The 12,315-nt window shown below is 39.1% G+C and overlaps 1 protein-coding gene across 2 annotated transcripts in view; it reads right to left on the bottom strand.

The window, feature by feature from the left end:
• ARIH2 (ariadne RBR E3 ubiquitin protein ligase 2) overlaps positions 1 to 12,315 on the bottom strand; it is a 49,644-nt gene that overhangs the window by 22,306 nt on the left and 15,023 nt on the right. Inside the window, exon 2 of one of the 2 annotated variants that reach the window (XM_032868004.1) lies at positions 6,642 to 6,687. The exons of the other annotated variant lie outside the window; for it this stretch is intronic. Coding sequence (XP_032723895.1) covers positions 6,642 to 6,680 — 39 coding nt within the window. The 5' untranslated portion in view covers positions 6,681 to 6,687. The remainder of the gene's footprint in view (positions 1 to 6,641; positions 6,688 to 12,315) is intronic. 2 annotated transcript variants of the gene reach the window in all.

Raw genomic sequence — 12,315 nt, 5'->3', positions numbered from 1 at the left:
AATTAACAACCTCTCCATTGCTATAGACCTCTCCAGTCTATATCCCTCAGGAATACCTTCCTGAAACCCTGATATAAAAGTAATAATACTAAACAGCTCTTACAGAGCTCTCACGTCTTGCCAGGATCAGCTCCCACCCTGTTTAAAACCCATCAGTGTTTTCCAGTACTGACGAGACAAACCTTAAGCCCTTAGTGAAGAGTCATCAGAACCACTGTGCCCTGGAGTCCAGCATTAGACCAAGTGATACTAGCACCCTCATACACTCAGCCAACTATTCTCTACCAAGGATGCCCATTTTTGTAGCAAATAGTTGGAAATTAAAGAACATACTTCTGGGGGTACCTGGGTGGCTCAGCGGGTTAAGCCTCTGCCTTCGGCTTGGGTCGTGATCTCAGGGTCCTGGGATTGAGCCCCACATCGGGCTCTCTGCTCAGCAGGGAGCCTGCATCCCCCTCTCTCTCTCCCTGCCTCTCTGCCTACTTGTGATCTCTCTCTCTGTCAAATAAATAAAATCTTAAAAAAAAAAAAAAGGGGGGCGCCTGAGTGGCTCAGTGGGTTAAAGCCTCTGCCTTCGGCTCAGGTCATGATCCCAGGGTCCTGGGATCAAGCCCCGCATCGGGCTCTCTGCTCTGCGGGGAGCCTGCTTCCTCCTCTTTCTCTCTGCCTACTTGTGATCTCTGTTTGTCAAATAAATAAATAAAATCTTAAAAAAAAAAAAAAAGAACATACTACCATAGAACCTGTATGTCACAGAAGAAATCACAAGAGAAATTAGAAAATGTTTTGAGCTACATGATAATGAAAATACCACAGTAAGAACTGGGTGAGATCCTGCTAACATGATGCCAGAGGGTAATTTATAACTCTAAAATGTTCATACTATGAAAAAAATATAAAAATCAATGACATAAAGTCCCCTTAAGAAACTAGAAAAAGACCACACAAATAAATCTTTAAAAGGGGGGGGCACCTGGGTAGCTCAGTCAGTTAAGTGTCCAACTCTTGGTTTCAGCTCAGGTCATGATCTTGGGATCAAGCCCCATGTTGGGTTCTGAGCTCAGCAAGGAGTCTACTTGAGGATTCTCTCCTTCTGCTCCACCCTGCACCGCCCCCCCCACCCCACGCCCACGACAGGGGTGAGAGCTCTTGCATATAAATAAAATCTTATTTTTTTAAAAGATTTTATTTATTTGACAGACAGAGATCACAAGTAGGCAGAGAGGCAGGCAGAGAGATGGGGGAGGCAGGCTTCCCACTGAGCAGAGAGCCCGATGCGGGGCTCGATCCCAGGACCCTGGGATCATGACCTGAGCCCAAGACAGACGATTGACCAACTAAGCCACCCAGGCGTCCCATCAGTAATCTATTTTTAATAAATTTCACATCTTAGGTGAAAGTGACAAGTTCCTTAAACATTACTTAGCAAAACTGACACAAAATGGAAAAAAATAAACTGAATAACTCTATATCTATTAAAGACAGGGAATTCATAATCAAAAATTTTCTCACAAAATTCCATGCCCACAACTTTTTACTAGAGAACTTCATCAACGCTAATCTTAAACACTTTCAGAAACTCAAGAAAGTAATACTTCTTCCAAATTAATTTTATGAGACTAACATCATTCAGATACAAAAAATCTGACGGGGCACCTGGGTGGCTCCGTGGGTTAAGCCTCTGCCTTCAGCTCAGGTCATGATCTCGGGGTCTGAGCCCTGCATTCAGGCTCTCTGCTCAGCGGGGAGCCTGCCCGCACACGCTCCCCCCCATGTGATCTCTCTGTCAAATAAATGAACAAAATCTTTAAAAAAAAAAAAAAAAAAACCCTGACAAAAATATAACAAAAAGAAAATTACAGACCAGTATCCCTTATAAACAGACACAAAAATCAATCCAAATATTTTAGCAAATTAAATCCAGCAATATAGAAAAAGGACAATATGGCATAATGAAATGAGGTTTATCCAAGGAATGGAAAGATTTAACATTTGAAAGCTCCTATTGTAATTCACTGAATTAACAAAATGAAGGTGTAAAAAATGAACATTTGTGTTACAGAAAACCCATTTGACAAAATTCTATATTCATTCAAGATAAAAATTCTCAGCAAATCAGGAAAAAATGAACTGCTGAATCTGATATAGGGCATCTATGAAAAGCATTATATTCAATGATGAAACAGTGAATGCTACTATGCTACTATCAGGAAAATGGTACAGATGACCACCCTCACCATTTAACATCATATTGGAGGTCCTAGCCAGGGCAGTAAGACAAAGTGTGTGTGTGGCGGGGGAGACATAAAATACCTTAATAAAAGATTGGAAAAAGAAGAAGCAAATCGGTCTCTATTTCTAGATAAAATGACTATTTACTCAGAAAATCTTAAACAAATGTACAAAACTACTACTAGAACTAATAAATGAACTTAGTAAGATAACAAAGTCAATATACAAAAACCAAATGTATTTCTATACAGAGGCAAACAAGTGAAAACTAAAATTTAAAACATGTGAAGTGTTAATAATATACTTTATTTAGACTAATACATCTAAATATTTTTTAACATGTAATCCACAAAAATTATTCATGAACTATTTTATTTCATATCCTTTTATTCACGTAAGTCTTCAAAGTACACTGTATATTTTAAAATTATAGCACATGCCAATTCAAACTGGCCACATTTCAAATACCCAATGGCTACACGGGGTCATAGCCACTGGACAGAACAACACAGTTCCAGACTGAACAGAGCAATCAAAATTAATCTAAATCAAAGCAGGGGTTTTTTGGGGGGCAGAGGGCACAAATTAAAAGTTGATCATAAAATCTGTAGAAGGTAAAAGACCCGCAATATCCAAAGAAATCTTGAAAGAGAAAATTTGGAGGACTTACACTATCTGACTTCAAAACTTTCTATAAAGCTACAGTAATCAAGACAATGAAGTATGTATGGGCTTAGAAACAGAGAGATCAATGAAACAGAATAAATCCAGAAGTAAACTCAGACACCTAAGGTTAATTTTATACAGAGGTGCCAAGGAATTCAGTAGAGGAAACATTCCACAAATGGTTCTGGGATAACTAAATATCATTATACAAAAACAAACCACGGAACTTAGAGACTTCACAGCACGCAAAAAGGAACTCAAAACAGTTCACAGATTTAAATGTAAAAATCTCTGCATCCTTGGTTTAGGTAAAGATTTCTTAGATACAACAACGAAAGCACTATCCTTGAAAGAAAAACTGATAAACTGGACTTCATTAAACTTTTAGTCTTCAAAGACATTATTAAGAATGTCTTGGAAGAGATGGAAGAGACAAGCCAGAGACTAGGAGAAAATAATTACAAATCATATATTTGACAAAGAACTTAATTCAGAATCTATAAAGAACTCAGGCAACTCAATAGGACAAACAACCCAATTTTTAAAAAATGGGCAAAAGATCTTAACACTTTACCTGAAAAAGGTATGAAGAATAAATATGCAAAAGAAAAGATCCTTAACGTTATCAGTCATAAGGAAATTGCCAATAAAAACTGCAAGATACCACTTCATACTCAACAGAATGAATATAATCCAAAAGACTATCCACACCAAGTGCTAGAAAGGATGTGGAGAACTGGAACCCTTATACAACGCTGGCTGGAATCCAAAATAGCATTCATCTCGGAAAACAGTTTGGCAGTTTCTTAAAACATTAAACACACACTTACCATACAAACTAGCAATCCCACTCCTAGATATCTATCCAAGAGAAATGAAAACATATGTCCATTTAAAGCCCTGGACAAGAATGGTCACAGCAGCATATTTTATAATCACCCCAAACTGGAAACAACCCAATGTCCATTAACTGATGAATGAATAGATAAACAAAATGTAATAATATATCCATACATGGAAAATCATTCAGCAATAAAAAGGAAAACACTACCAACATGTAATGTGACATGGATGAACCTCAAAAAAATTGTGCTCAGTGAAAGAAGCCAGACACAAAAGATTACATACTGTACAATTCCCTTTATAGGCAGTTTCTGGAAAAGGTAAAACCACAGGGAAAAAAAGATGATCCCTAGTTGCCTGCAGCTTTGAGTGGGGACTGGCTAACAAACACAAGGAACTTTCCAGATGATGAAAGTGTTCTTTCTATAACTCAGATTGTAGTGATGGTTACATCGCTGCATAAACTTATTAAAATTCATCTATGGTACACTTTAAAATGGGCAAATTTAATGGAATATAAATACTTTAAGAAATCTCTATAAAAATAAAATTGATTGGTTGATGGCTAAATATATAACAAAGCAAATGTAGCAAAAGGTTAGCACCTGTATAATCTTGTTAGTAGGTATATGGATGTCCACTGTACAATTCCTTAAACTTGTTTTAATTTTTCAAAATATAGGTCAGGAGGGACTTTTAACATAATTGCAGTAACTTGCATAAACAAATGTCACAATAACAAAATGCTGACCTTTATGCTACTGTATCAAATAGTCATTTTGACCTTTTACTTACTCCTCAAAATGAAAAACTTCCCTACATGGTTTTGACCAAAGGTTAACTGATCATACAGTGTGAATTTCAGCATAAGCAGATATAACTTCCACAAAGATCTATAATGCCAGTAACTTTACAATACTCTGTGGCTCTCTCTCAACCTCCCAGACCAAGTCTTCTTAGTGTTCTGATGGACACTGCTCCTAGTCTTTCCGCTCCTTAAATGTTGCCATTCCACAAAGCACAGCTCTCAGGCCTGTCTTTGAGTCGTCACAGTTGTGGCTAAGCCTTGCTCAGTGTGAACAGAAGCCCCAAAGGTAAGAACTCCTCTCTTATTTTTCCTAGGAGCTGGGGAAGGGAATGTGACTGATCAAGGTGGGGAAGGGAAGGCAAATAGTGGTAAAAAGTTCATCAAAGACTGAAGGATACCCTCAAGTCTCTAGTGGTCCAGAGTCAAAAGATTTGGTAAGAGCACAGAAGCCAAGAGCAGCCTTATCTTCCCTGCCTTTTCCTCCCCTCTCTCTCCATACCCTCAAACCTAACCAATAATAGTTCAGGAACCTCTGGGGAGCTTTCCTTCCAGCTTGGAAAAAAAAAAACACACACACACACACACACACAAAACGCGGGATCACCTTCCGTTGTTGTCATTTACCCTGAACACTGCTCTGCATTGCAAATCCAGTCTGGCTTCCTTTTGCCATTGCATTTATAATCCCAACACCCCCGAATGGTTTCCAGTTGTTTCAGGAAAACCTTAGCTACATGCATGTCAGAAAGGACACTGCTGCTGGTCATCAGTATTTCCCAAAGGCTGCAGACAAACATCTTCACTCATCTTCTACAATCTATATTTGGGACAGATGCTTAAAAGTTATTTCCCTGATACGGGTCCTCAAAACATGTTCGGTAGTTACCGCTTGTGCATTGACAACCTAAAGAAGTAGACAACTGCTGGGAGAGTTAAGTTCTTCTTTCTGTTTCTTATAAACAATGTAGTAAGTGTGTATACAATTCCGTCCCTACTTCATAAGTAGGGCCTGGGGGATGGGAAGTAGGGACCAGTGGGAAGTGTGGAATATGGGCCAATGGTGCTAAGATGTTTCCCACAGAGATGTAATAAAGGGTAAATGAATGCTTTAGCTGCAGTAACCAGCAAGGAGCTCCTCACTGGTTAAGAAAGAGTATGTAAGTTCACCACCTCTGCATTTCATTCGATATTCTGGAGGCACTGCCTTCCATGCTCTAAGGGCTTCAGAGACTAAAGAAATGAAACAGTGTAAACATCCAACTGTCACTTAAAGTCGAGACCACCCTGATGAGATAAAAATTCTGAATCTGCATGGCCTCCAACCCACTCACTACAAGGAAACAGCAGCAGGATTTCAAGGCCTTAGATAAGGTAATTCCAGCAGCAATTTGGCTACTGCCTTATACTTCAGCAATTCTGTGGCACGCTGTCCCACCCCATGTTTCAACTTTACTGTGCATATTTTCTCCATTAGGTCCCTAAGCAGAAAGCAGGCTGTGGTAAAAACAATTTTTTTTTTTTAAATCACAGGTCCCCAAGCCCACCTCAAGTTTGTTAGTAAACGAGAACCACAAATTTCTTTGTCTCTATCAGAATTTTATATTTATCACTGAAACAAACATTTCTTGATCTCCTGACCACAAAGAACTTAAAATACTAGAGCGAGATAAACCTTGCTACTGAAGAAAATCATAAGAACATACAACATCTTGGACCCTTTCTAATATACAGCCAATATCCATCTTTAAAAACAATGTTTTAAGAGTTTCGGGAAATTTAATAGTTACTACTTGACATCCCAGAGCATCTGGATAGTGTACGTTTAGTATTCAAAATAACGTATAGGACGTGCTAATTTTATGTAAGGATCAAGGCACACAGTGAGTAGTAGCCTCTGCTCTTGACAACAGTTCCCGGAGGAAACGCCTGAGCACCGTCAGTTGCTTCTTCCTCTTTTTAGTCACCTACAGCTGGTTGAAGCTGTCCAGCCCTTGGGGACAAGTTAATAACACGGCTTGCAAATAGATCCTTCCCCCAGAAAAAAGAAATCCAGCAGCCCACCAAAACTGTCACCAGCCCTTCCCACACTTACCAGTGCCATAGGGAGGATGCAGCTGATGGCAGTGAGCATCAACGGCCTGAAAAAATACAGGTGGTAGTTTCAATTTTTATTTAGAATTCTTACTTGCCAACTGCCTGAAAATTTTTAAGGCTACACGAATGGGTCTCCATGCCTCAGTCTGTGTTAAGCCACTTCGTGGTCCAATCACATTTGTTAACAAACACTAGTGGTAATTCACTAAACAGCAGAGATGAAGGAAAGGAGTGAATTGTGGGTGAGCTTCTGGATCTGGGGTAGAAAGGGACATGACATAGGAAAGCTAGCCTTTCAAGATGGATGAATTCAGGTCTTGGAGGGTAGGGGGTGAGGCGAGAAAGTACTAAAAGGGTAAGAGGAAGAAACAAGGTTAAAGTACAGAGACAAAAGAATAGGTGAATTATCACCCTAGGATGGGACGAAATCAGCAGCAATGATGGTGATAGCGGGGTCCCACCAGGGCTCTGACTTGAGGCAAGACTCACCCCTACGGTCTAATTTAAGTGGTGGGCCTTCACTTCTCCCATACTTCACATCTACATATTCTCAGTTTCTAGGAGGTCAGCTCTCTAGCTCCTGATCATAACTTTGCTTCCTTTCACTTTTTCTTTACAGGTCTCCATGGTGGGAGAGCTGACTTGTAATCAAGGCACCCATGCTATTCATGTTTTGAAAAATCTGATTAAATTTGAAGATTTCTCTCATCTAACCTTAACTCACTCTGTCTCTAATCATTAAAATAAATACCAAAAAACCCCCAAAGACCTCACTAAATAAAAACTTTATGCAAAATACAATAAAGCAAAAATATGAGTCATCCATCCCTGACCACCAGGGTACTTTTTTAATGAAAAATTCCAAACATCTATAAAAGTGAAGAGTATGATGAAAATCATGTACCCGTCACCCAGCTCCAACACCAACTCATGGCCACTCAGGTCCACTCTATCTATACCTCATCTATTCATTACCTGCTACAGTATCACGGAGTAAATCCCAGCCTATCTTTTAGGAAGCACATTTTAAAGAAATACCTCTGGAAAGTACTTAGTACAAAGGGCTGGTTAAGCCCCTACGAGAATTCTAAGAGTTTTCCAGGGGGTGCCATATAAGCAGGATGACCACCATTTTTACGAACCAAGGTCATATCCAGTAACCAAACCAAAAGAAATGCAGACAGGAGCTGACATCCAATGAACTGCACATTGTAGGACTAAAATCCAAATCTCCTACCATGTTCATGCAGCCATAAGCCCACCCTGTCCAAAAATGATTTCAAATAATGCTCTGCCTCTTGTAGCTACTGCTACTGCGAGAAGGCATGTAAGAGGGAATACCAAACACTACCTTGGCAGTACCATTCATGTTCCCACTCTTCTCTAGAGGATACCTCAGAGGCTAGCATATTTTACTGATTAAGCCATGGACTCCAAGAACATTTTTCAAAGACAGAACTACCAATTGCTGGCCTTAGCTGTGCTTAAAACATATAACGCTATTTTTATAACCTGTTTATATAAAACTCCATCAGAAATGGAAGCTCCTTGAAGACAGAAATTTGAAACAACTTCCTTTTCTGCCATACGCAAGCACTTGGAACAATGCCAGCACCAGTACTAGATCCTGTCACTGCACACCCACACTCTCCTCCAGAACCCAGACAGGCACCAAGATCTTCCAGGCCTCTAGGGGATGCAGGAAGAGCCTAGATACAGCTCCCGAGGAAGGTTTAAAAAAAAAAAATAAAATAAAAAAATTTAAAAAAGGAAGGACAAGAGGTTCTCTGAGTTTGCAGAGGGTTCTGAAGGGCAGAGATGGTTACAGGAGGTCTGAGGAGACAAAAATCAAACATAAGGGTTAGAGAAGGGGCAAACAGCAAGGAGTTCAGGCTGGAGTCTGAAGAAGCTACTTTAAGTTTTTCAACAGACCAAGATAATCAAAGTGGCACTTTTAGTGGATATATCAGAAAATATGAAATACAAGTAGAAAAAGATTTATTTATATCTCCTCTCTCACCATTCTAAAAAAAGCGATGGCAGAAACTAAAGGCAAAGAGATCTTAGAATTATTTTATGGTAGAGGTCAAACTCTTTTTCCCCCCCAGTTCTCAGCATCTATCTAAAAGTTAAAACAACGGAAGACACTCAGGAAAGAAACACTTGTTTATTGGGAATCAACAAGTTCTTAACCTATCCCAAATACCAACGAACAAGGAAAATCAAACCGCTCATAAAAAGCACTGTGATGAAAAGGAACAAAACCTGCGGCACCATCCCAGCCCAGCATCCCAGTCTTCCTACCCAGGAGAAATCTCCACCAATTCTTTTGGTTGTCACCAACCTCATTAAGCATTGCCCATAATTCTCTAGCAGATTTAGTGTTACTTATACCACTCCCTACCACCCCTTCCAAGGCCCAACCTTTTTATATTTAAATTACTTTCAGTTCCTTCCATCAGTTACCTTTGTAACTTTAAAATACTGTTTACAGGACCAGAATTGCTCTTTCTTCCTTGTGCTTCCAAAGCCACTATCCATAAAGGAGGATATTCTTCATACATTAGGCACAAATACATTTTCTATTCAGTCACCACCAATTATTCATACTTGTGCCACTTGTGGGTTTGATTTGTATTTGGCTTACAACTTTCTGCATAGTTTTTCTGCTTTGCGTAGGAATTCTAATTCCCTTGCCCCTTGTAAAAAGTTCTATGGTTTCTTCACTGTACTCCGACTATCTTCCAGCTTCTTCATTTTATCTGTTGCTTGGAATCTACCCACTCCCATTCCCAAATAAATTTTTCCTGGATCCCACCAAATCTGTGTTCAAATCTGGGATGGCTACTTTCCAGGGTAAAACAGAGTTCCTGTTGCACAGGTAACATGAGTCTTTTCATTGGACTACTAGGTTAGGGGTTAGTTCAGTCATTTTTTGAAATTTTTCCTTTTTTTAAAAATTTTCATCTGTAAATAACTGCTTCAGAAAAGGTATAAGGAAAGAAAATTTCAGGTGTCCTTGCACATCTGAAAACAAGTGTATTTTCCTACGACAGATCTGCTTCAAAATCATTCTCCCTCAGGGCTGGGGAAGACTGCTGCTCCACTGCCTTCTGGTTGTCACTGTTGTGGATGACCCATCTGATTCCCATTGCTTTAGAAGACCCAGTGTATCTCATAGAAACTGTTATGGTTTCCACTCTATTCTTGTTTTTCTGAAATTTCACAGTCACAATTCTAGCCGTGGGTCTTTCTTTATTCGTCTGAGCACTGGGTAGAAACTTTCAATATGAAGAATGCTCCCTTCTTTAGATCCTGGAAATTTTCTTCTTATACTTTTAAATATTTCTCTCCTTTCAATTTTTGTTCTCACTTCCCAGAAATTATGGCAGATGATGGTTCTCTGGACTGATCCTTTATGTCTCTTTCTTCCGCATCAATTTTTGCCTGTATTTTGGCTTTATGCTGAGATTTTCTCTTGACTTTATCTTCTGATCTATCTACGGAATATTTTTTAACTTGGCAAACGCATCTCTATGAGCTTTTTTATTTTGACAGTTTCTTCCAGATGGCAACACTGATTGTTTCATGGATGCCATATCTTCTTGAATATCTAGCAGATTACTAAATAGTATGCTTTTAAAAAACAAGCAAAACCATCTACTGGTCTGTTTCAGCTCAGATCAATTTTCCTGTATCTTTTCCATTTTGCATGTTTTCCTCAAATGACTGGTGATTCTTGGTTAAAAAACAAAGGGCCACCAAAAAAGGGAATTAAGTAGTGATACATGCTATAACTTGGATGAACCTTGAAAATATCATGCTAAGTGAAAGCAACCAGACACAAAAGGTCATATACTGCGTGATTCCATTTATATGACATATACAGAATAAGTAAATCCATAGAGACAAAAAGCAGATTAGTGGTTGCCCAGGGGGAGTGGGAAATAACTGTTTAATGCGTACCAGGTTTCCTCTTGGGTAATGAAAATGTTCTGGAACTAGACGGAGGTTATGGTTGCACACTGTGAATGTACTAAATGCTACTGATTTTCAACTTTAAAGTGGTTGATTTTATGTGAATATTACAATTTTAAAAGGGGTGGGAGATGTCAGGAAAATGAATCCAACTCTGTGTACATGGACAGAACCTGTCAACTGTCAACTGACAGGCTTTTCTTTAGGGTGCTTAATCAGAGGCAGCATATACCCAAGACTCCAGAGCCCCCAAAGTGAGCAATGAGGTCAGCCCAATCTCACACTCTCTAAAGGCCCTATTTCTCCCCGGGGCGGGTTTTCTATTTCTTAAAAATATGCAGATTATTTTGCCTAAACCAAGTGGGGGCAGGGCTGACTATTTTACAGAGAAATCTCTAATTAATCCCCTCATTTGCAGTTCGTTTCTCTCTTCCAGCCTTTGTCAGTCAAATCAGAGCTCACGGTCTCTTCAAAGATTTGTGGGACAAAGTGGCTCCTGTGTGCAAAGTCTCCACAAGCCACCCCCCTCAACCTACTCTTTGTTGTATTACGAGTTTAATAACATGAATATGCCTTTACTTTTATTTTCATATTTCAAAATAGAAAACCACCCCTGAATTTACCTCATGCTCTTCAGCATCATCTTTCTCCCTGCCCTCCCCAACTCTCCAAGCAACCACTGTTTTACTTTCCTTCACGATGGGTTTGCATTTTCTAGAATTTTATATCATTGAAATCATAAAATATCTGCTCTTTTTCCCTCCTGGGTTCCCTTATGCAGCATACTTTTTTGGGATTTACCAATGATGCTTATACTTATGTAAGCCATTCACTCTTTTTATACCGCTGAGAAGTATGCTGTTCAATGGGCACACCACTACTTGTTCTTTCATCTGTTTGTGGATATTTAAGGTTGTTTCCAGTTTTTGGCTACTGCAAATAAAACTGCTACAGACATCTGAATACCAAACAAACAAAAACAAATGGAGGGGATACAAAGGTATGTAAGGACAGCCAACAATCTTGCAGCAGAAGCCAATGCTAACATGCTAACCGGGGGAAAAAAAAAAAAAGGATGTGTTCTGCGTCATAAAATTCAAAACTCTTAAAACATTCACACTGCAGATATTATTGGTCATTTTTACAGCTATCATTATCACCATGATCCTAAGAAACCACTTTTATCTTGATATCGATGACACAGGAAGTTACGTTTAGACATCAGAAATATTACAGGAAAAAAAAAATACAGGAAACCTATCAATCTTGCCAGTATAGTTGGGTGTCTTTATCCTACCCCTACTCCAGTTATGAAACCAGTACACTCTAAAGGTTGGACACATCCTTTCGGCAGTCAAAGAAAATGTACCCTTTCCTCCTCACTTTGATAACCTGAATTGTTTCACAATTTTTGTGTACTTCCACATGAATTCTCCACATGAATATAATGAATACCTTGCCTCATCTCTGAAAATCTTGTTTTATTATGTCTGCATAAAATAAGATTTTATTTTATTATGTCTGCATAAAATTCAGGCTTCTGTATCAGAATTGACAAAACTAATTCTGAGATGCACCCCAAGCTGGGAACCATACATCTACCAGGTATATACTGTCTCTGCTTAGACTTCAGCCAGCTTCATGGAAATCCTTTGATAACTAGGTCTTCTATTTACAAATGGGAACCTAGAGAA

Source organism: Lontra canadensis, unplaced genomic scaffold (assembly GCF_010015895.1).
Source record: "Lontra canadensis isolate GAN:19392208 unplaced genomic scaffold, GSC_riverotter_1.0 scaffold35, whole genome shotgun sequence".
NCBI lineage: Eukaryota > Metazoa > Chordata > Mammalia > Carnivora > Mustelidae > Lontra > Lontra canadensis.
Note: the sequence above shows the minus strand (reverse complement) of the source record. Positions and strands in the feature narration are given on the sequence as shown.